Below are 23,606 nucleotides of genomic sequence, written 5' to 3'. Positions count from 1 at the left end.
TATTAAACTCCTCATCTCTAGCTCTCTGTCCCTCATAAAAATGGGTAAGTTAGCTTGGCTGTGGTGGTGCATACCTTTAATTCCAGCACTCAGGAGGCAAAGTAGGTAGATCTGAATTCCAGGACAGCCAGGGCTACACTGTCTGTAAACACACACACACACACAAAGAAGGTAAGTGCTAGAATTTGAAGAGGTCTTCATGCTTTTACAACAAGCACTTTACTGATTTATCCATCTCTCTAACCATCTCTCTCCCTGTCAGGCTCTAAACTCCAACCATCACCTCTGTCTCTGTTTTTCTTTTTACTTCATAATCTTACAGGTTTTTGCATATCACTAATGTGGGTTGTGATTTCTTGGAGTCCAGTCTTTGCACTTATAAAGTCTCTTCAAGTATTAAATATCAGAAGTATTTAATATTTCAGGTCGGTGAGATGGCTCATCATGTAGCACCTGAGTTTTATTGTCATAGCCTGAATAGTGAAAGAAGAGAGAACTGAATCCCACAAGTCCTCTGACTTCCACATGTGTGCTGTAGGAATCTGACACTCAGACAGGCACACATATACACACAAAATCACATAGTACATTAAAGAGAAACAAAACTCTCTATACCTTGCTTCCTTATTAAGGCTACTGTACTAGTTCAGGTTCCTGTTGCTTCATTTTTGATGTTTAAAGAGCTTCCTCTATGCCTAGGAGAGAGCATCGTGATTAGTGTGTTTTCTGCTGTATACGTCAAGATCTGAGCCATTAACAAATAGTGTCAGTTGGATCTGGCATGATTGCACAAACTTGAGTTATAGGATCCTGTGTATCAGTGAAATAAAAGTTCTGTTTTTGGTTTTGTAATTGCTAAAGATGGGAACTTTTTTTGTTGTCTAGAAAGACTGATAATTGTTTTCCTTCCTTCCATCCATCCATCCATCCATTCATCCATCTTTTGTGTTTGTATGATGTGAATGTGGGCAGGCACAAGCCATGGTGTGGACATCTTTGGGTGTCCATTCCCTTGTTGAGGCAGGGTATCTTGTTTTTGCTTCTGCAGGCTAGCTGGCCCTTGAACTTCCTAAGCATTTCCCATCACATCTTTTGGTAGATATGCTGGGATTATAAATTCACGCTATTCCATCCTGACCATTTATGTACACTCCAGGGATTTTTAAAATTTGTTTAGGCTATCTAATTTGGTGACACATACTTGTTCCAGGTTTCCTTTTATAAGCCTTAAAGTTTCATTTTTGCTGTTATTTGTTTGCGGTGAGGTCTCACTGTCTTGCTAGGTTGTCACGACTCACTCACTACTTCACTCACATTTTTCAGCACTGGTGTGTGTTGCCATGCCTTGTAATCTCTCTAGAATAATGTTCCTTTCTCTTTTACTCCTAATATTACTACTCTTAAATCTTATCTCTTTGTTTGTAGCTGAATATTTTATCTATTATTGACACATACCTCCTGCCTCCCCAATTTGAGTTACTCTTGAGCATGAATTACTGTAGAAGAGTGACTGCCTACCTTGCTAGAGGCCCTGACACCTGTCTCCAGGATTACCAAAAAACAAAGCAAAGCCCCTCAGAGCCCCCCTCCCCCAATACAGAGTCTTAGTCTGTAACTCAGTTGAACTGGAAGTGGGTACATAGCCTGGGGTAGGTTTGAACTTGATCAGATCCTCCTACTCAGTCTCACCAGTACTGGGATTAAAGTGTGAGTGACTAGACCCAGTTGTGAATTAAATTCAGACCGTATTGACATCCCCCTCCCATAACTCAGGTTGTCTTTAAATTCTCCTGTAGTCAAAATGACTTTAATCCTTTTGCCTCTGCTTCTCAGATGTTGGGGTTATTAATGTGTGCTCACCACACTTGGTTAATCAGTGTTTCTCAAAGTGATACTTGGTGATTGAGAGTTCTGTTTGACTGTTTGTTGCCTTCTAACATCTGTCTTAGTATTTAATTGCTAAAATCCCTACCTTTTTTTCTTTTTGCTTCCTAGGCAACTGCTGAACAGATGCGGCTCGCACAAGTGATCTTTGATAAGAACGATTCAGAATTTGAGGCTAAAGTTAAACAGGTATGTTTCTAGGAAAGTATACTCTGTGTACTTTATTTTTTAATTAAAAAAAAATATTTTCTGGGGCTGGAGAGATCGCTTAGTGGTTAAGAACGCTGGCTGCTCTCCCAAAGAACCTACTTTCAAATCTCAGCTCCCACATGGCAGCTTACAACTGTCTATAACTCCAGTTGTAGAGTATCCAATACACACACACACACACACACACACACACACACACACGCAAAACTCAATGCACTAGAAATAAGTAAATTTTAAAAAATACCCCCGCACTCCCCCATGACTGGATGACAGATAGCTCAGGGTAAGAGAACTGGCTGCTTCTTCCAGCACCCTCATGCCGCAATTGTCTGTAACCCAAGTCCTGGAGATCTGACACCTTCACAGACATACATGCAGGCAAAACAGCAATGCACATAAAATAAACATGTTTTGTTTCTGTGTGTTTAACAACAGCTCTGGCTGTCCTGAAACTCAAGAGTTTTAATTTTGAAATATACTTATTGTCTAGTCTGAACTTGTATTTCATAATGAATTTTGGACCTATGGTGAAGTATTTAATATTGGTAGCCAGATGATGAAATACAGCATGCTTATCTTCACACTAAGTAATTAGTGTGTTTGCATGTGACCCACAGACTAGACTAGGCATTTATGAATGCTGGTTGTGCTGATTAGAAGCTGGGATTTGTTGTACACACCTTCAATCCCAGTACTCGGGTGCCAGAAATAGGCTGATCAGTATGAGGCCAGCCTGGTGTGTATGTATGTATGTATTTGATATATATATATATCAAATTGTTCCAGGCCAGCCACAGCTATATAATAGGATTCTGTCTAAAGAGAGAGACAGACTTGTCTTGGGGAGGTTGACCTTTGGGTGAGTCAACTAGTATTAAAGTCAGCCTGCACTAAGAGCCTATGCTCACTGAAGCCTAGAAAAGGGCCTCATGTGAAAGGGCAGCATGACTGTGTATTGTAATAGAAAAATCAGCAAGGTTAATAATCTTGAATGCCACTTTTTGTTTCCCTTTAACTGTTTCCTGACACTTGGATAGCTTATGGAAGTGACAGGCAAAAACCAGGATGAGAGCATAGTGGCACTGCACGACTGTAATGGAGATGTGAACAAAGCTATCAATGTGCTGCTGGAAGGAGACTCAGACACAGTAAGTGTTACTCCAGTGTCAGCTCATATGGAAGTTGTGGTGGAGGGGTGGGTGGGCCATGCTGTCCTTTGGAGGGTATGTTCTGGGAAATGAACCTAGGGTCATTCATATTTGAGACAAGCATCACAGCAAAGTTCCAGCAAGAGCAGTAACTTGGGTATTCCTTCAGGTTTCTACTACCATGGCCAGTGGACATGAATGTCAATCTAAATTACCCAGCTCCCGGACACATGGCCTAGCCCATGGTACTAACACCACCTACAGTACCCTGGCCTATGGACAGTAACACTACCTAGAAGACCCTGGCCTATGGACACTAACAGCGCCTACAGTACTTGTGCCTGTGCACACTAACATCACCTAGAAATACATACATCAGCCTCTGGGTACTAACACCAGTGGAAAACCTCTGGCTGCAGATTGCTCAGTTTAGTAACCACCTTTAACCCTCGGAGTTGAATTTACAGGTAGCTGTGAGCTACCTGATGTGGGTGCTGGCAATTGAGCCATCCCTCCAAGTTTAGTGTTTCTCAAGAAGGCAGAACTAAATGGGAAAGAATTAAAATGTAGAGTTTGAAAGGTATATGACAACTTAATGACTGCAGAACTCTTTTTGATAGACTTCATGGGAGACTGTAGGGGGGAAGAAGAAGAATTTTGGAAAAGAAAGCTCAGAAAACAAAGAAAACAGAGAGAAGAGAACTGAGAGAGAAACAAACCGTGGACGGGGAAGCAACAACCGAAAAGGGAGAGGTGGAAACAGAGGCAGAGAGTGTGAGTACAGCTTTTCTGCTCAGCATTTCCATACCACCTGTGAGCTGAAAGAATAGCCCAGAGAATGCCTGTAAATCCATCATCAGTGTCAATTTCTTATTCTAATCACTGACAGTGGTGCACAGTTAGGTGCTATGATCGGGTTTCCTGTGAGTGCTGGCCCTGGTTGCAGGTAGTTCATATTTGCATCCTGCTTTCTGGCCTGGTGTTGGTGGTGCACGCCTTTGATCCCAGCACTCAGGAGGTAGAGGCAAACAAACAAACAAACTGAAGAAGATAAGTTTAATAGGCAGGCCATTGTATTTAGTTTAACCTCTATTTAAAAATAGGACTGGTGAAATGGCTCATAAGGTAAAAGCTCCTGCCAGGCCTGATGACCTGAGTTCAATCCCAGGACCCATGTGGCAGAAGGAGAGAAGGGACAACCTGAAGTTTGAACTCCACCTGAGTGTCATGGTGTCTTTCCTGTGGATCTGTCTGACACCATTTAACTTGGAACAGCCCAGGAGACCTCTTTTTACTTACTTATTTATTCATTTATTTTATATAACCAAGTCCATTTGAATGAAAACAAACATTTATAGACAATATTTGGGAATTTGGGCATTGTTCTTTTCAAACTACTCCTGCTGGTACCCAGGAGACATCTTATAGTTTATTCCATTGATATTTATCAACTACTTGTTGTGTAGTATGGGGACCTATGGTAATGAGAAAAACAGGTTTAAAACAAAAAAAAACAAAACAAAAAAAAAAAAAAAAACCAACAACGATAGCCTGGTGATGCACCTAATCCTAGAATTTGAGAGGTTTTAGTAGGGGCCCATCTGAGTTACTTAGTGAATTCATGTCTCAAAAATCCCTTCCCTCTTTTTCTCCTAGTTCTCATAAAAATAATAACTAAATTCTCCTTCCTCCCACAGTGAAATCACAAACACCCATTACTGTGCCTTCCTCTAAATTTTTGTTTTGGATTTATAAAGACAGTTTCCCTGTGTAGCCTTGGCTGTCTTGGAACTCACTCTGTAGACCAGGCTGGCCTTGAACTCACATAAACTTACCTGCCTCAGCCACCTGTGTTTGGATTAAAGGCATGCACCACCACTGCCCATCAGCCTGGCTTTAAACTTAATTTAAACTGTTATTTTTAATCTATTTATGTTTCTTTGTGGATACAGATGTGTAACATAGTTGCATAATGAATGTTGGTTTTGTTCTTGCTGTTTATAAAGAACATTTATTTTAGATAAGGGCACATCCATACAGAGAAAGTAAAATTACCATGTCATCTATTTCTGTGTAGATTGGATGTCTTGTAGCTCCATATGTAGACAGGGTGACCTCACAGAGATGCTGTTTCTGTATCCTGAGTTCCATTATTAAAGACATCCCCACCATGTTCAGTTCCATGCTCATTTGATTTGTGTATCTGGCGTGTGTTGCCATTCAGTTTTATTGTGTCCCCTGTTGTCGTGTCCTGTCTCTGTCCCCATCTACCCCCCACCCCCCACTTGGAGACTGAGTCTCACTGTGCTGTCCGACCGGTCTTGAACTCATGGTTCTCTTTGTCTCACCATCGTAATGATGGAGAAGTGTTTGGTCCTAAGCTCCCAGTTTTGTGCTGCTTTGTACTTTTTCTACTTTCTGAATGTTTACGCTCTAACTTGCTATTGTAGACCAGGCTAACTTCAACTTGTGGCATCAGAGGAGAGTGCACCATGCCTCTCATCTTTTCCTTCTTGTTCAGTATGCATTTGGTTTCGTGAGTGCCTGACAAGTTTGGTTCAAAGGTTTGGAAATGAAAAGTTTTTGCTTTTTCCTCTTTAGTCAAAGGTGAGGAGAATGGAATTGATAGCAACCAAGGAGAAAAGCCTTCAGACCAAGGGAAACGGGGCCGAGGCAGAGGTAAGGGAACATGAACCAAATGGGATGTTGGGCACCAGAGAAGGTGGGCTGGTTTTGACAATGTGTGAAAATGCATTATGAAAGATGATCTCTGAGATGTTTCCATGTAGCTAATGATGTCTTGATGGAAGTGTTTAGTTTATGCCACATGGTTTTTGTTTTTGGTTTTTAATTTTACTCTGGTGTTGAAGATTGAGCCCAGTGCCTATCTTTGATAAGAATGTACTCCACTGCTGAGCTACACTCCAGACCCTGAAATCCTACTGGCTATTGCCTTATGGATCCTGAAAACACTTTATAATCAGGTGTGGTGGGAGATATATACTAATCTAGTATATATAGACTGACAAAGCTTATTCTTTATTTTGGATTTTTTTTTTTTTTTTTTTTTTTTTTTTTTTGGGATTGGTTTTTGTTTTGTTTTTCTAGACAGGGCTTCTCTATGCAGCCCTGGCTATCCTGGAACTCGATATATAGACCAGGCAAGCCTGGAACTCAGATATGCTTGCCTCTACTGGGATTTAACTACCACTTGGCAATATTTATTTTAAATGTTTTATGTGTATGTATATTTGCCAGCATATGTGCCCATGTGCCATGTGTATGCAGGCCTGTGGATGCCCCTGAGGACTGCTGTACAGTTTGTTGTCAGCTGCCATGTGGGTGCTGGGGATGGAATTCAGGTCATATGACCAGAGCTCCTAACCACTACCCTTGTTTCAGCAATTGTGATTTTACTTTTTAGTTTTTTGAGTTAGGGTTTCTCTATATGAATAGTCTGGCTGTCCTGTAACTTTGTGTAGAGCAGGCTGGCCTCAAACTTACTGATCTGCCTGCCTCTACGTGGATTAAAGTGCTAGCACCATCCACTCCTGACAGCTTGTGATTTATTTTCTTTTGTTTTTTAAAAAAAGAGTCTCATACTATAGTCTAGGTTGGTATGTAGCCCAGATTGGCCTGATAAAATCATTCAACAGTATATACATATACAAATACTACTGTATTCTACAATTGTGTTTTGTATAGGATTTGGACGTGGCAGAGGCAGAGGGGCAGGAAGGTTCTCTGCTCAAAGCATGGGGTAAGTCACAGCTATCTTATTGTTGTATTTATTTCCTAGTTAACTCTAGTTTTCTCTCCCTCTGACCTGTCTATAATTTATTTATCACACTCAGAGCATTGATGTTGCCAGAGGTATTAAGTCAGGTTCTAATCTTTGCATGCTGGCTGTTTTGCTTGAATAATGCTTTATTGGGATGATAGATTTCCTGCATATTGATGTATATAGCATCAACCTCTCAAGCATAACAGCCCCCCCATGAAGTTATTAAAATATGTCTGCAGAAAACTGCCAAATGTCCCCTAGTGATCAGTCATATGTGCATAATTACCCTGAGTTGCCTAGTTTGAAAGCCAGCTAAATCCAGCCATTGTACACAAAATATGTTAATACTTTTATCTGAGTGATAGTAGTGAAGGCATAGGCAGGTAGGATCTATATCTGCGAGTTCTGGAACAGCCAAAGTGACACTGAGAGACCTTATTTCAAAAACTGGCCTTCCCTAAATAAAACTGACTAGCTTAGATAGAGTCTGACACAAGGGAAAAGAGTTGTATTAATTCTTGATATGTTACTGCTCACTGGAGGATTTTCTTTTTTAAACCCCACTCTGAGTTTTATTAGTAGAGAGTGGGAAAGAGAGAGGGGTTATGTACAGTCCTGTCTGAAAGAAGTATGGAGAGAGGGAGAAATTGGAAGTTTTAAAAGATGTTTTATTTGTGAGCCTTGAGAGTGTGTGTGTGTGTGTGTGTGTTACTGTAGTTCCGGGCCATTTTGAGTTGTTACGTGGGTGCTGGGTATTGAACCTGCTGCCAAGTCTTGCAAGAGCAGCAAGTGCTCTTAACCACTGAGCCATGTCGCCAGCCCCTTCCCTTGAAAATTTTTCTTTGTGTTGTTTCTTGGGTGCAAAAGCTTCCAGGTATCCTAACTGCTTAGGATACAGATGCCAAGGACCAAACTTTAGAGCCATTATCTACAGGAGTAGATAAAAGGGTCCCGAAGCAACCTTTTCTTTGTAGAATATGTGCATGCTTGGCTGGAGATGTAGTTGGTTGAGTGCTTCCCTGGCATATGCAAAGAAAGCCCTGGGATCAGTCCGTAGCACAACATAAAACTGGACATGCTGGTAAAATTGTAATTCCAGATTACTCAGACATGGGTTCAAGCCAACATTGCAGCCCTGAGCCTTTTTCAGGTTGAGCTTTTAAGCATAAAAAGTACACCCTGGGTTTGCATACATCAGTTAGCCAGAGGTGGAACCACAGAAGCCAAACACAAGGTTAGTACAGTTAGGGTCTTTCCCAGAAGGATGGATTTGATGGATTAGGTCCTATTCTTGTTTTGCCAGCTGTTCCCTATGTGCTGTGTTCCAAGACTTGAATGGTACTTCTATTAGGCTATCATTTGTTTTAAGGTATGGGGGTCTGTTAACAGCATCAGAAGTTCAAGGTAGTCCTCAATTAGAGTAAGTTTATAGGCAACCTAGGATACATGAGGCAGACCTACCTTCAGAAAATGATAAAAAGAGGTGAAAGCTCATATCTTTATTCCTAGTACTTGGAAGGCAGAGGCAGGCATATTTATTATGTGAGTTTGAGGCTTGCCAGCACTCCACATACATAATGAGACTCTGTCTCAAAAACAAAAAATAAAACATTCACATTATTGGGCCTAATGGTTAAAGGGCCTTGTTGCCAAGACTTGTGACGTAAGTTCGTCTCTGAGACCCTTACGGTGGAAGGAAAGTACCAGCTCCTAAAAGTTGTTCTCTGATCCTGTGTGTCCCCACACTAAAAAAAAAACATAAAAAATCTGCATCAGGCTGGTTGTGGTGACATAAGCCTTTAATCCCAGTGTCTGTGAGGCAGGCAGATATCTGTGAGCTCAAGACCCTGGTTTATTTATTCAGTTCCAGGACAGCCGAGGCCATATTGAAAGACTGTCTCAAAACAAAACAAACAAAATCTTTATTATAGGGGTTGGGGATCTTGTTCAACATTTAAAAGTACTGGCTGCTTATCCAGTACCCACCACCAGCAGCCCATAAACATCTGTAACTCCAGTTTAAGGAAGTCCTGGCCTCTTTTGATTTAAAGGAAATCCTCATTTTCTGGCCTCTCTGGGCACTTCAAGTACGTGGTACACAGGAAAATACCCATATACATAAAGTTAAAAAAAAATTGTTTAAAGAATCTGTTACACAGTGGCTTAGAGTTAGCTGTCATTAATCAAATGCTAGGAGGGAGAAGACTTTTAGAGCAGTCCTTTGAAGGAACTGGAGCTATTTGGTTTGGGGGGGGAGTGGGGGAAGACACAGAGAGAGAGAGAGACAGAGACAGTGTCTTTCATTGTTTCTTTGGCTGTCCTGATGCTTGCTGTGTTGACCGGGCTGGCATTGAACTCTCAGAGACCTGCCTGTCTCTGCCTCCCCGGTGCCAAATTTGGAATTTTTTTGTATGGAAAGTTTTGTACACAATGTTTATTTTGTGATTTTGAAGCTTGCTTTAGTTGCCTGTTTCTTTACTTCAAACCCCAGGACTTTCAACCCTGCAGACTATTCAGAGTCTGCGTCTACAGATAGCAATGGGACGAAGTCAGGAGTTTGGGAAGCTGCTCAGAATGGTACAGACAAGAACACTGGTAAGTGTTTTGCTTTTGTCTGAATTCTCTGTTTTGGTCTATGTCTCCTTATATATAGCCTGACCTTTCAGTGGTCCTCCTGTCTTATATCTGGACCTCTGGGAGTTCAGGACTTAGCCGTAACACCTGTCTTCAAAGACTTTTGAGAACGTATCTTGTCTGTGAGTTTGGGTGCCTGTCACGCTGAAGAGGGTGCCACGTTCCTTGAGTAAGAGTTGCAGGCATTGTGATACACTACCTGGCTTCGATGCTGGGAATTGAATGTAGGTCCTTAACTGAGTACGATGAGGCATGACCTGGATTTTTTAGTTCTCTTGTCCAAGTATATGCATATTAAGTATATGTGGGGAACCACTGAGCCATCTCTCCAGCCCTGCCTTTACTTTGAAAATGTGATGAAGTCCTGTTTTGTATCGTAAACTGTCTTGTGAACCACCACCTTATCTCAGCTGCTGAAGTGCATGTAGCACCACTTCCATCTAGGAAAAGAGTTTTTTTTTATGTTGGTGTTTTTCATGCATGTATGCTTGGGCACCAATGTGTTAGTTCTTGAGTAGGCCAGAAGCCGGCCACTGCATCCACTGGACTGGAGTTATAGATGCTGGTGCAGTGACTTTTAGGAGCTGGGGATTGTACTCAGGTCCTCTGGAAGAACAGCCACTGCTCTTAACTACAGAGCCAGATTTCTGTCCCTAGGAAAATACTTAGTATTCTGAAAGTACTTAGTATTCTGGGTGGTGACTGAAAAAATTTAAAAAAAAATTTTTTTTTAATTTATTTTTTGTTCATTTATTTGTTTGTTTATTTATTTAATGAGACAGAGTTACTTTGTATAACAGCCCTAGATGACCTAGAACTCACCGAGAGCCACCTTCCTCTGGCCCAAGCTCAGGATTAAAGGTGTGTGCCACCACCAACTGGCTAGTTTTTGAGACAGGGTTTCTCTGTGTAATAGCCCTGGCTGTCCTGGAACTTGCTCTGTAGACCAGGCTGGCCTAAAGCTCAGACCCACCTGCTTCTGCTTCTTGAGTTGGGATTAAAGGCATGTACCACTATGCTTAGCTTTTTGTGTTGTTGTTTTCTGAAATATATAAGTAAATGAATTCATGGTAGTCTAACTACTGAAGCTATTTTTATATAAACACTTAATTTATACAATAAATTAGCAGTAAATGAATTATAACCCAACATGAGGAATAACCACCAATGAGATTTTAGGCATAAAAAGCAATGCAGGATAAACACTACAGAATAGACCAACCTTGAGAGTATTAATTACCACCCACTCCTTGTTTGTGAAAATGCTTATGTCAAGTTCCAAGACATACTGTGGTCTTGGGGCCTTTGGGTTCCTGCTCCCAGCAGCCTTCTTATCAAAACTAACTTGTTCCATCCACACCTGGTAGCATTTGGACAGCTTCATAGAGCTCTTGCAAGAGCAACTCCATGTTTTCTGCTCCAGCCTGGTTTATGTGGTGCTAGGGCTTCAACACCAAATTTGCACATGTGAGGCAAGTAATCCATCCCCAAACAGAACATCAGCAAACAGATAATGGAAAAAAATTGAAATATATATTATCATAAAATGTGATGGGCAGTTGATACCTAATGCCTTTTATAGTGTTTAAGAAGCTGATATAGGAGGATGGTGTAAATTCTAGGCCAGATCAAACAAACAGAAAATATCAAATGTTAAGCAATAAATGTGATGGTATCATGAGATTAAATTTGGAAATTACATAAGGTACTTTGAAAGGTGAATGCTTTTAATTCCAATACTCCAGAGGCAGGCAGATCTCTGTATGTTCGAGGCCAGCCTGGTCTACAGAGCTATTTCCAGGACAGGCTCCAAAGCTACACAGAGAAACCCTGTCTCGACAGCCCCCCTTCCACCCCCCCTCCAAAAAAAAAAGTGTGGTGGTGCACGCCTTTAATACCAGCACTCAGGCAGAGGCAGGCTGATCTCTCTGACTTTGAGGCCAGGCTGGTTTTACAGAGCTACACAGAGAAACCCTGGTTCGAAAAACAAGGCAAAAACCTTAAGTTTATGAACTTTTTTTCATGTATGTCTGTGCATCATGTGCCTGCCTGGGATTGGAGTTGCAGCTGGGTTGAGCACCATGTGGATTTCCCAGATCCTAAGGACATATTTTAAATATTATTGTTATGAGTTTGAATTTTAACTGACTCTCATCTTTGAGGGGGATATAGTTCTGTTGGTAGATTGCCTACATAAAACCCTTGATTTGATACTAGCATTGCCTAATCTGCTCTGGGCATAGTGATATATGCCATAGTGGCATATCTCATTACTTAGGTAGAGGCAGGAAGATCAAGTTCAAAGTCATGCTAGGCTGCATAGTAAATTGAAGATCAGCCTGGTCATGAAACACCGACTCAAAAAAAAGATTTACTAGTAAGTAATTTATTTGGTTTTTGGAGGAGGCACAGTATTTTTAGTGTTATTTTGAGGGTCTTACTCTATAGTCAGGCTAGCTTAAATGTAGTGCAGCCTGGCCAGGAGCTCATGGCCTCTGCTCCTTTAGCCCCGGATTTATCATTGCTAGCTTTAAGGTATCATTTATCTTGCTAAATTGTCTGCGTGTGTGTGAGCCTATAGGTGTATTTATGGAGGTAGCAGTCTTTTCCTTTACCCTTTACCTTTACAGTAATCTAAACAATTGTGATGAAACAACCAAGAACTCAAGAACTTAATCTCAAAATACAGTAGTAGTCAGCAGGGAGCTAGCAGAAATGTGTGGACAGTTGACAGTGTAGCCTAGTGGGAACCATGAGTCTAGAGTGAAAAATTTACTGTTTAGGGCTGTTCACCTCAGTGAATACAGCAGAGCACCCGAGTGGGAAAATATACATTCACAAAGACAAGAATGAATCTCACCAGCTTCCGGTAGGCAAAGATACAAATCTCAGTAAACATGATTCATTAAGAGTTTGTGTATGTGTGTGCATAGTTGTGGGTGCTTGTGCTCGTGTGCACACCTCCAGAAACAGAACTGGACACCTTGTGTGAGTGGGTATGAGGATGTCAGAAGACTTTCCACCAGTAGAGTTCTAGGAATAATTAACTTAGGACATCAGGCACAACAGTCTTAGCCATCTTGCTGGCCCCAATAGTTTAATGTATAAATCAGGCATAGTAAGACATTTAATAGTTAGATCTTACTAAATGATGTTAAAAAAAAAAACCCACAGAGATTATATGAATGTGCTTAATGCTTTGTTTCTTGAATTTTCCATTCAATATTGTTGGGTCCTCAGTCTCTCCATGAGGGGGACTGCTGTGATGTGATATATTCATTAACTTTATTTCAAGTGCTCATATTTCTCTAAGCTTTCATTTTTGATCCACAGAAGGGATGGCAAAGCCTCACAGTATATCTCAGGAGCTGCCAAATAAGAGATCTTACGGACTCAAAGGTATAACAGATGTTTTGCATAGATAAGAATCTTACAGAGCCAACCAAGTATGTCATCTATTGGTGGAGTGGAGTGGGAGGGAGTGAGGGAAGAAGATTCATTGTGTCACTTTTATAGGACAAGTGTGTGTTTAGTTTGTTCTTACTATCTTCCTTATGGCTGTCCCTTTTACTCCTTGTTTCTGGGCTTTTAGTTATTGAGGTGCAGGGACTGAGGCCAGAGCATTACAAATACTGTGCAAATACTTTACCAGCAAACTAGATTCTCAGCCAGCTGAACCCAAACATACTGTTTGAAACTGAAAATGTTATCTAAGTTATCCCCTACATTTTGGGATATAGAACCATAAATAGGAACTTCAATCATTTGCATGAAATTCTTACTATAAAGTTTGAATGTTTTGGAGAAACCCTGTCTTGGGAAAGGAAGGAAGGGGGAAAGAGAGAGAGAGAGAAAGGAAGAAAGAAAGAAAGAAATTATACCTTGTGTATGGTTAAGCCGTAACCTGCCTGATTTTCCATCTTACTTATTTTATATTCTTGCTACATAGTCTTTCACTCCCCCCCCCCCCCCGAAAAGGCTTTTTTATTCAAGTAACTGCAAATAAGAAACCAGAGGGGGAGCCCCAGGCTGGGACAAATACTGGCAACCCCTCCCCCACAGAACAAGGGGAGGAGGTGGTCCTACACCCTTTTCCCATCAAAAATGGGCCCACTTCCTCACTCTGCTGCAGCATCCAAGGGGCAGGGCCCCACCTTCCCTGGGGTGGTGGCTAACCAGCCTGCTGGGCCCCAGCTCCCCTTTCCCCTAGAGTGTCTTGGGGAAAATGCAGGCAGAAAGGGAGGGTGAACTTTGTTGTTGTTGTTCAATGTTCATTCTTAGACATGGTCACATAGTCTTAGCTGTGCTGTAACTATGTATGCCAAGGCAGTGGCCCTGAACTCAGGGATCCCTTCTGACTCCTGGAATTGAAGGCATATCCTACCGTATCTGCCTCTAGTGTTCAATTGTAAAATAATATATATCATAAGGAATAGAATAAATCCATTGTTCGTTGGGTTTGTTTTTTGTTTTTTTAAAAACCATGTTTGCATTTTCTTACAGCTCAGTTGCTAAAATATTTCTTATAGTCCAGTTTAAGGCATTCATTTGATTTCAGAATATATAGTTCTGAATATTTTATAGAATTGGTTTTTTATTTTTGTTAAGACTAGAACAGATTTAGAAAAAACATTTTTTTCTTGGATTGGTAAATAAATTGCTAATGATGAATTGCTTTTCTTGCATAATATACAAACTCATAAGTAGTAAGGTTGATGTACTGGATCCTTTTTTGCTCTCTGTCAGGCCCCTGGAAAAATTCCGTGGAAGAGTGGACAACAGAAGACTGGACCGAAGATGTAAGTGTCCATTCATACCTTTCTTGGTGTGTCTTGGCATTTCTCAGGAAAAGCCCAGTGCCATTTATCTCTGCTGCTGCTACTCCTCCTCCTCCCTCCTTTTTTTCTGGATTTTTGTCCCTTCTCATTGATTTGGCTTTTCAGTATATGCTTCTTAGAAAGAAATTATAATTTTCAGGGTTTTTGTTTGTTGTTTGAGATACTATGTGGCCCTGGATGTCCTGGAACTCTAGACCCAGGGTGTTTGGACTCATGGAGATCCTTCTGCCTCTACCTCTCAAGTGAACTATGAAAAATGTTGAAGCCGCTCAACCTGAGCCCTAATTTAAACACTATCTCCTACTTCCTCCATCCCCCAGGGTTTTTCATTGTAGCCCTGGCTGTCTTGGAACTTGCTTTGTAGACCAGGCTGGCCTCAAATTTATAGAGATCCTCAAGCCTTTAATCACAGCACGGGGATGGTAGAAGTGAGTGTTCATTGTTAGGTCAAGGGCAAACCTGGGAATTGATGCCTCAGGCACGCATAAGTCTCCTGCATTGGTTTTTAGCACTTTCATCGCTCAGTGGTGTTACCAGTGGAGTACTTAATACTTGAAGGCTGCTCCCTTTTTGTGAAGTCATTCCTGCAGGTCTACTGACCCATAGTTGCCTTGCATGGGGAGAGTTGCTTGATGTTTTGTTTTCCTTTAGACACCCTCTAGGTGACCATAAGAATACTGCTGCCTGAAAAGGTCTCCAGTCAAATATGCCTTGCTTATGTATTGTACAGACCAAGAGTAAAGTGTTTCCTCTTGAACTTTCTTTCCATGCAGCTTTCCGAAACCAAAGTTTTCACTGCATCGTCTGTTCCTGCCGAGAACCACATCAAACCTGGGCAAAGGTAAAGGGTTTCATTCAAAGCATAATTGAAACTTTATTACAATCTTTCAGTTTCTCTTTATTCCTCTGTTTAGCCTTTATTTCTCCTTACCGCAGCACTCATAGCTTCATTCACGTATTATCAGTCATGTCCAGTGATTACTGAATTGCAGTTGTTCTTGGGATTTGTTATCTTTTGGCCGGAGGCTATACTAAACCTAGTTATAATTCATAGTTACTCTTCAGTAAAGTTTTGATATTGTCCTTGAGTTTGGGGGTCTTACTATGCAGCCCAGGTTATTAATCAGGCTCCTGATTAAAACAATTTATTTAAAGAATAAACTTTAGCTTCATGCATTTGTTTAGATGATCTCTAACCTAATTCTTTTAAATGGGCATATTATATAATGTGCTCAATTCAAGCAAAAGAAGGGCCTTTGAGGACAGACAGCTTTGTGTTGTCCTTCAGAAGGGCTGCCCACCTTTTATCTTTGTGTGTCTGTGCTTATATGCACATTGGTGCAAGAGCATCATGACTGTGTGCCCTCCGTAGCTCTTTTGTGGAGGAGGAGGGAAATGTGGTTTCTACACATCAAACTCAGGTTTCCTGGCTTGGCAGCACCCACCTTTACCTGATGAAACATTTTTCCTGGTCCCCGACCCTCATTCATTCATTCATTCATTCATTCATTCATTCATTCATTCATTCGGGGGGTGTGGCGATAAGCTTCTTAGTGGCAGGGAACTGTTAAGGATGCCAAGCTGGCCTTTCCAGCACACTAAGAGTCCACCTGTGCTGGCCTCTCCAGTGCCTCCCTGGCCTGCCTTTCTCAAACAGAGATTATCTGTGTAGCCCTGAGGCTACACTTGAACTTGTGTTGGATAGTCAAGCTTGGTAGTTAGTGCTCACTTGTGGTCCCAGCATTCCAACGGCTGAAGCAGAAGGGTCATGGGTTTAAATGTAATTTGTGCTATATAGTGAGACTGATCACTATATATGTGATGTATGTATGGCTGCATTACTTTATATCCTCTTCATAATTTTGCTGTGTAGTCTTAGGCTTGTCTCATAGCAGTCCTACTGCCTCAAACTCCCATAGGCTTACAGATGTGGTTCACCATACAAGGCTTCAGCTGAATTCTTACAGAATCATACTTTTCACAGTAATTCTAAACACCTTTGATAATGGTTTAAGGGTCTGTATGACTGGCTCCTACAGCTTGTTCTTGTCCTTAATATAAGCATGGAAATGTGTGCACATATGCTCTGAATGTATTTAATTTTAAAATTAAAAATTATTTTAAATGATAGAAAGATTTAAGATATGTTGTATGTATGGATCTTTAAGAAGTAGCTAAGTCTTAAAACCAAGCTAAATGAGACAGGGCTTTATTATAGGGGAGACCTCCATTGCATTTATGACTAAATGAAAAATAAGTAATTTACTAGTGGTACTTTAATTTCTCAAAAAGATAATTGAGAGAGCTGGAGAGGTGGTAGATCAGTGGGTAAGTACACCCAGATTAGATTCCAGCGCTAACATCGCTGGGCTTAGCTGCCATAACTCCATTTCCAATGGATCTGCTGCTCTACTCTGATCTCCATGGGTATCAGACATAAACGTGGCACACAGATATACATAGAAGTGAAACACTCAGATGTAAAATAAATAAATATGGAAAAAAGATACTTGAGTTAGGCATGATGCTGAATGCCTTTAATTTTAATATTCAGGAGGAAGAGGTAGAAGGAAAAGAGTTCACATAGGAAGTAAATGTGACTACCAGAACCTTGTGTTTCAGGTGGTGGCATGCACGCCTTTAGTTGCACCATTTAGGAAGTGGAGACAGGTGGGGATCTGTGAGTTTGAGGCCAGCTTACTCTATACAAAGTGAGTTCTAAGACAGCTAGAGCTGTTACACAGAGAAACCCTGTCCCAAAAATGTACCAAACAAAAAACCCAACCAAAAATGCATAACCCCTTCCCCCCCCCCAAAAAAAAAAATGCTTGAAACAAATAGCTTGTTGTTTGGACAAGCCCGTCTTCACAAATCTTCAACACAACTAATAAGATGGCCACAGGGACCACAAATGCCACTGCTGCCAGTGACAATTATCCTTAGAGTTTTTATGTCATTTTTATGTCAGTACCATGTGTGTTTGCATTTGTTTGTTTGTAATAGGGCCTCATCTGGCTGACTTGGAACCTATGTACGAAAGACTGGCTTTGAGCTCAAAGATCCAACAGCATCAGCCTCCCAATTGTTGGGATTAAAAGTGTGGCTCACCAAGTGTAACTTGTTACTTCTTTCAGTATTGCATTTTCAGGAATGCACCATAAGCAACAGTCATGAAGAATTTTGGCTCATAAATCTGTATAGTAGTAGTAAAATGCTGGCAGTAGATCCTTGTCCAGGAAACAATGATGTGATGATTTCCAAGCACATATCTGATGATTCCGTGTGGAGCTCAGCTACTGAGTTTCCTGGGCAGAGGAGATCAAAACTTGTCAGTGGTCATTAATTGGAAAGAAAGATTCATTCTAATTTATTATGTGTATGTGGATTTTATTTTTATTTTGGGGTGTAGGTGTGATGTGCTACCACACATGAGTGGAGGTCAAAGGGTTTATGAACCATTTGGGTCCCTATGGTTTTACTAAGGTTGTCAGGCTTTGGTGGCAGGTGTCTTTACTTACTCTCTAAGCCATTTCTCACTGGTCAAAAACCTGGACTCTCTTGTAGTCCATTTATTTATTTATTTATTTATTTATTTATTTATTTTTTTTTATTTTTTTTTTTTTTTTATTTATTGTTAGACTGCTGCCTGTGAGCTGACTGTTAGACACTCTGCTTTGTGAGTGATAGGATAAAAGGTATCTGCCACCACAGCTGGCTGTAGTGCTTTTCCAGAAGACTCTGTGGCACTGTTTCTCACTTGAAAGTGTCTTACTAACCTTTTGGAATAGAACTTGCTTTGATTCTGGTAGTGTTGTAAGTTTTATTAGCACTATATGTAATATACATAACTGAGTGTACCTCTGGAATTGGGATATCATACATTAGAATATTAGCCTCAATATTGATATTGGTTTCAGGATAGTAAAGATGGTTCGGTATAAGAAAAGGAACGCAGGCTAGGAGCTTGCTCTGTATGAGAAAGCAAGCCTGAATGATTTAACTACTCAGAGCCCATCTCACTGGCATTATGAGAGTTTCAGTTAGAATTGTTGGGAGTTCTTTGAAAGGACTCGTGGAGTGCTGCCCCACTCTACAGGGTAAGTCATTCATGTTGTAGACAGCATTTATCCCAAACTTCATTCTTCTTGATGCCATGCTTTCCAAATGACTAGTTCTAGACTAGCCAAGGCTTTATATAGAAACTGTCTTGAAAGTCTTTGTTAGTTTGTTATTCCTTTATTCTTAAATACTTTAGAAAGAAAATTCTACATGATTAAATGTTATGAATAGAGTACAGAGTTTATATGGATATTTAAAAATTTAAGGCTTAAAAGCTTCTACTATGGTTGGGAGCATGATGTTTCAAGAAGTTTGAAGATGGGGGTTGGTGCCACACGATTTTATTCCTAGCACTGAGGAGGCGGGACCAGGGGACCTCTTGAGTCAGAGGCTAGCCCAATGTGCATAGTGACACTCTGTCTCAAAGCCAACAAAAATCAAAAAGTTGAAAGAAACATGAACTCAAGTATCGGTATCTGTAAAGGCATTGCAGCTCCTCTGCTGGTTATGATTGGAATTCCTCAAAGTTGAGGTTCACTCTCTGGCTCTGTGACCTGTTTGGTTACTCTCGCCTTCCCTCTCTGAAACTCCATTTTCCCATGGTTTTGCTTGTTTAGTCTCTGGCTTAAATTTCTTTTATATTGATTTGCTCTCAAGTTTGCTGGCTGGTGTGACTTGCTCATGACAGCTGGTTGCTGGTTTGTCTCTCCTCTGCTTAGCATTGATCTGGTGGCCTTGCTCCAGAAGCCTGTCTCTCCCAATCAAGTCACAGAAGCCAACTCTTTTGAAGCATCTCAGCAGCAGGGCTTTGGCCAAGCACTTGTCTTCACGAATTCTCAACACAGCAATCAGGCACCAGGGACTGGCAGCTCCTCTTCTACCAACGCCTATTCTCCTCAGAGACTGGTAATTCACTTTGGGGTCTTCAGGAATGCACCCATTAGCAACAGTCTTGGCTCTCACCTTGCAGTTATTGCCTCACAAGTAGTAAAATGCTGGCAGTAGATCCTTGTCCAGGAAACAGTGATGTGATGGTTTCCAAGCACATATCTGATGATTCCGTGTGGAGTTCAGCTACTGAGTTTCCTGGTCCAAGAGCAAACTTTAGTTGTTTGGTTTTGATTTTTGGTTTTTAGAGACAGAGTTTCTCTTTAGCTTTGGAGTTTGTCCTGGAACTCTGTAGACTAGGCTGGACTCCAACTCACAATGATCCTCCTGCTGCTGCCTCCCAAGTGCTGGGCATACGCCACCAATGTCCGGGTAGTTGTTTGTTTCTTAAAAGCATTTTGAGCTTGAAGCGAAAGCCCAGCAGATAAAAGCAGTTACTCTTCTTTCGAAAGATCTAACTTTGTTTCCCAGCACCCATGAATTTAAAATAGTAAGTTAGTACTAATTAAAAAAAATTTTTTTTTTTTCATGATTGTAGTAAATGATTTTGCTCTCTTAACATCACATCAGAACCAGGGACTAATGCTGCTCTCTTTCATTGGTTGTTATGGCATAGTTACATTTTCTTGTAGTATTTTCTAAAAGCATGGTTTGCTTGTTCAGATGATCCAAGGTGCAGTGTTCTTACATTTGAAGACCACTGTCTTAGCAAGCCTGGGGGAAAGAAAGCTCCGAGCTTGTTCTCTTTCCATGTCTTTACAGTCGTCTGTCCTGGGCTCGGGATTTGGAGAGCTGGCATCATCAAAGATGGTGAACATCTCCAGCTCCCAGATTCTGGACAAGTTGAAATCACCAAGTTTGAGTGCATTTGCTGCCACTTCAACCGCACAGCAGAACAGTACAAGTCCCCCAGCCACTACTGCTTCTTGGGACCTCAAGCCCTCAGTGTCCCAGTCCTCGGTCCTCAATCATTTTGGTAAGTATGTTTTCTGAGCTGATTTATTGTATTGAGTCAGCAGCGCATGTTGTATGTGAACAGTATAGAGGAGGAACAACTAAGTTAGTTGTCTATTGCACAATTCACAGGAATAAATAGATTCCCAGCTAGAAGAGGAGCAAAAATGCTGTACAGTGGTTCATGCCTGGGATTCCAGCACACAGGAGGTGGAGTAAGGGTGGCCACCATAAGATTGAGACCAACATAGGGTAGAATAAGAGCCTGTTGCAGAAATGAAGCAACAGCTTCTGTGGGCTGGCTTGTTACATACCTTTGATATCCATCAATTTGAGCCCAGTTACCAAGTGTGTATTTGTTTTCCTAGTCAATGTTTCAGAACCTGGTAGTAATGGAAGCCTCCTAAAAGTAAAGTATTAGAAGTCCAGGTGTGAGGTGTGTTGCGGAGTTACTCATTGCCACTTACCTTTTCCACATTTCATAGACTTCAAATCTCAACCCGAGCCATCCCCAGTTCTTAGCCAGTTGAACCACCGACAGCAACACCAGACCCCAGCAGTCAGCGCTCCTCCTCCTGGTTTGGAGCCCTTTGCTTCCCAGGCAAAACACCGAGAGTCAACTCCTAGAGATGGCCCTTCTGCAGTCAACAGACTTTTGCTTCCCACCATGGCTGTTGAAAATATTGTATCTGCTCACCAACCACAGCCCAAACACATCAAACTCCCTAAGCGCCGGATACCTCCAGCTTCTAAGGTACACATTCCATCATTGATTCCATCCCAAAGAGTTTATTTCACAGTAGCTCAAGTATTGGAAAACTGAGTATTAGACATTGGGATAGTGTCTTCAAGCATAGCTCCTCATCGCTTAGGAAGATTTGGTCATTTCTCAGGCAGTCAGTAGTACATTCATGCTGGGAGTACAGACCTGAGTCTAATTGAAAGCCTTTTGTTATTGTGTGTGGTATCTCATGGTTGGGAGGTGTTTGATTACCTGACCAGGTATTGCATGCCTTCATCTCTTCCGTGTCCTGAAAATAGCTGAATGTCCTAAATTACCAACGACAATATAAAACCACTTAACTAACTGCCCAATGACTCTATAAAACCACTTAACTTATAATATTAATGTTGACTATTTCCCTGCAAACCAATAAGTTGTTTGCTCCCTCACTATTATTTAAAAGGTTCTATTTCTCCCCTTTCTTTTTCTTAACTGTTTTTTGCCATGGCCAGTGCAGCCCACAGAAGCTACTTGGCTTGAGTATGTTGTAAGCCTTGAGGCCTGGAGTTCCTGGTCTCTTCCTGACGGCTTTGCCTTTCTAGGTTCCAGTTTCAGCAGTGGAGATGCCTGGGTCTTCAGATGTCACAGGGTTAAATGTTCAGTTTGGGGCCCTGGAATTTGGATCAGAACCATCACTATCTGAATTTGGATCAGCAGCTTCAGCCAGTGAAAAAAAACATCAGATGTCTATCAACTTGTACCCGAAGTCTTTAAGGTACCGACCTCACATATAACTGGACATAGTCCTTTCTTTGCAAAGTAAAACAAAACAGAGTCTAAGAAATTGGTGAAGACAATCTAATAATGGTTTTGTGCAGCTCTCAATGTATTTAGTTATGCAGACTCTGCTATATCATGCACTCATTTCTCTCGCCCCTTAGCTCTGACGACATGTATACCAGAACTTGTCTGATCTGCATATGTCATGTTAACAAGAATCCTGCAAAATGTGGCTTTTATATCTCTTAGCTTTCATTTAGAAGTTTTCAGAGGTCATCCATTCTGTGTGTGTGGCTTCTATTGCCAACCATTTCACTAAGCAAATGTGGCCTATTCATAGTTGGTAGGTAGACATTAGGCTCTTTTCTCTCTTTGCAAGTGATGCTTAGTACTGTTTGCTGCAATGTTACTTGTAGCAGAATAATTGAGTCATGTGATGAGCACCTGTCTGCGATCAGGCATGCATGGTAGCAGCAGCACTTGTCACCCTCCCAGGAGTCTACAAGGACCCAGCTTCTGCACAGCTTTCCAACACTTCAGTAGAATAAATTTTGCAAGTAGAAAGATTTGAAATTTCTTTAGTCGGTTTTTCTGCATCTCAAGGGAAAACCTGATAAATTAAAGACTAGTTGTGTAGTTAATGTCACTGTAGAATGTGATAATGAGCTGGTCTGGCTAGTAAAGCTGTCATACAATGCCAGTGTGTGTCTACTAACACAGTGTACTTTTTTCAGTGACCCTTTGAATGCCTCTTTACCAATGACCAGTGCTGTACAGAACTCAACCTACACAACGTCAGTCATTACCTCCTCCAGTCTGACCAGCTCGTCCTTGAGCTCCACTAGTCCAGTAACAACGTCTTCCTCTTATGACCAGAGTTCTGTACATACCAGGATTGCATACCAAAGCTCTGCGAACCCACCAGATTCAGCTCCAGGCTCTGTTGTTGTAAGTAGTTCTCTTGAATTTCTGTTTTTAGAATGTGTAATTTGGCAAATTATGCAATTTTGAGGCCAGAGTTGAAGGCCAGCCTGGTCTACAGAGTAGGTTCCAGATCAACCAGGACTAAACAGAAACCATGTCTCAAAAATGAGAGGTGGGGTGTATGTGTGAAACAGGAGTTGTTTGTTCTCTTTATCATGTGAAGATCTAACACTGTGCATCAGGCTTTGTCAGCTGGTGCCTTTGTGCTTACAGAGCCATGTTGCTGACCCTTCATAGTGTTAGGGGAAAAGGACTTTTTATCAAAGCAACGAGTGATCCCCCCCAACACACACACACACACACACACACAGCCTTGTTTGTTTGTTTGTGTGATTCCCCCCAACACACACACACACACACACACAGCCTTGTTTGTTTGTTTGTGTAGCTCTGTAGACCAGGCTGGCCTCAAAATCAGAGATCCACCTGCCTCTGCCTCCCCAGTGCTGACTGGGATTAAAGGTGTGTGCCATCACCGCTGGCCAGCCAATGGCTTTTGACGAGGCCTTGTTTATATACAAGGTCCACAGCCAAGTAAGACTATTGATAACATGTGGAGCCATAGCAAAAGTGTCTTAGAATCCAGCTAATGAGATCCATCAACAGTAATGAAAATTGCTTGTGTTGTTTTAGGGCCCTTGGGGGACCCTCCTGGATAGGCTATGCAGCTTCCAGGACTGGGGTTTTTGTTTTCTAAGCTATTGCTTCTGAGAATACCT

At 41.4% G+C, this 23,606-nt stretch overlaps 1 protein-coding gene and 2 non-coding genes across 3 annotated transcripts in view; all 3 read left to right on the top strand.

The window, feature by feature from the left end:
• Positions 1–23,606, top strand: part of Ubap2 (ubiquitin associated protein 2) — a 65,313-nt gene that overhangs the window by 31,241 nt on the left and 10,466 nt on the right. The window contains exons 3-16 of the mRNA XM_051187556.1: positions 1,996–2,073; positions 3,132–3,242; positions 3,863–4,016; positions 5,844–5,921; positions 6,948–7,002; positions 9,518–9,621; positions 12,994–13,059; positions 14,407–14,459; positions 15,272–15,339; positions 19,277–19,463; positions 20,208–20,421; positions 20,885–21,153; positions 21,726–21,898; positions 22,638–22,851. Coding sequence (XP_051043513.1) covers positions 1,996–2,073; positions 3,132–3,242; positions 3,863–4,016; positions 5,844–5,921; positions 6,948–7,002; positions 9,518–9,621; positions 12,994–13,059; positions 14,407–14,459; positions 15,272–15,339; positions 19,277–19,463; positions 20,208–20,421; positions 20,885–21,153; positions 21,726–21,898; positions 22,638–22,851 — 1,824 coding nt within the window. The remainder of the gene's footprint in view (positions 1–1,995; positions 2,074–3,131; positions 3,243–3,862; positions 4,017–5,843; positions 5,922–6,947; positions 7,003–9,517; positions 9,622–12,993; positions 13,060–14,406; positions 14,460–15,271; positions 15,340–19,276; positions 19,464–20,207; positions 20,422–20,884; positions 21,154–21,725; positions 21,899–22,637; positions 22,852–23,606) is intronic.
• LOC127224557 (small nucleolar RNA SNORD121A) lies at positions 17,729–17,809 on the top strand. Its single transcript, XR_007834728.1, has one exon. It is a non-coding gene; the product is annotated as a small nucleolar RNA SNORD121A (small nucleolar RNA).
• On the top strand, positions 19,569–19,649 carry LOC127224558 (small nucleolar RNA SNORD121A). Its single transcript, XR_007834729.1, has one exon. It is a non-coding gene; the product is annotated as a small nucleolar RNA SNORD121A (small nucleolar RNA).

This window comes from Phodopus roborovskii, unplaced genomic scaffold, assembly GCF_943737965.1.
Source record: "Phodopus roborovskii unplaced genomic scaffold, PHOROB, whole genome shotgun sequence".
NCBI classification, from domain to species: Eukaryota; Metazoa; Chordata; class Mammalia; order Rodentia; family Cricetidae; genus Phodopus; species Phodopus roborovskii.
This window is presented reverse-complemented; position numbering and strand designations above follow the sequence as displayed.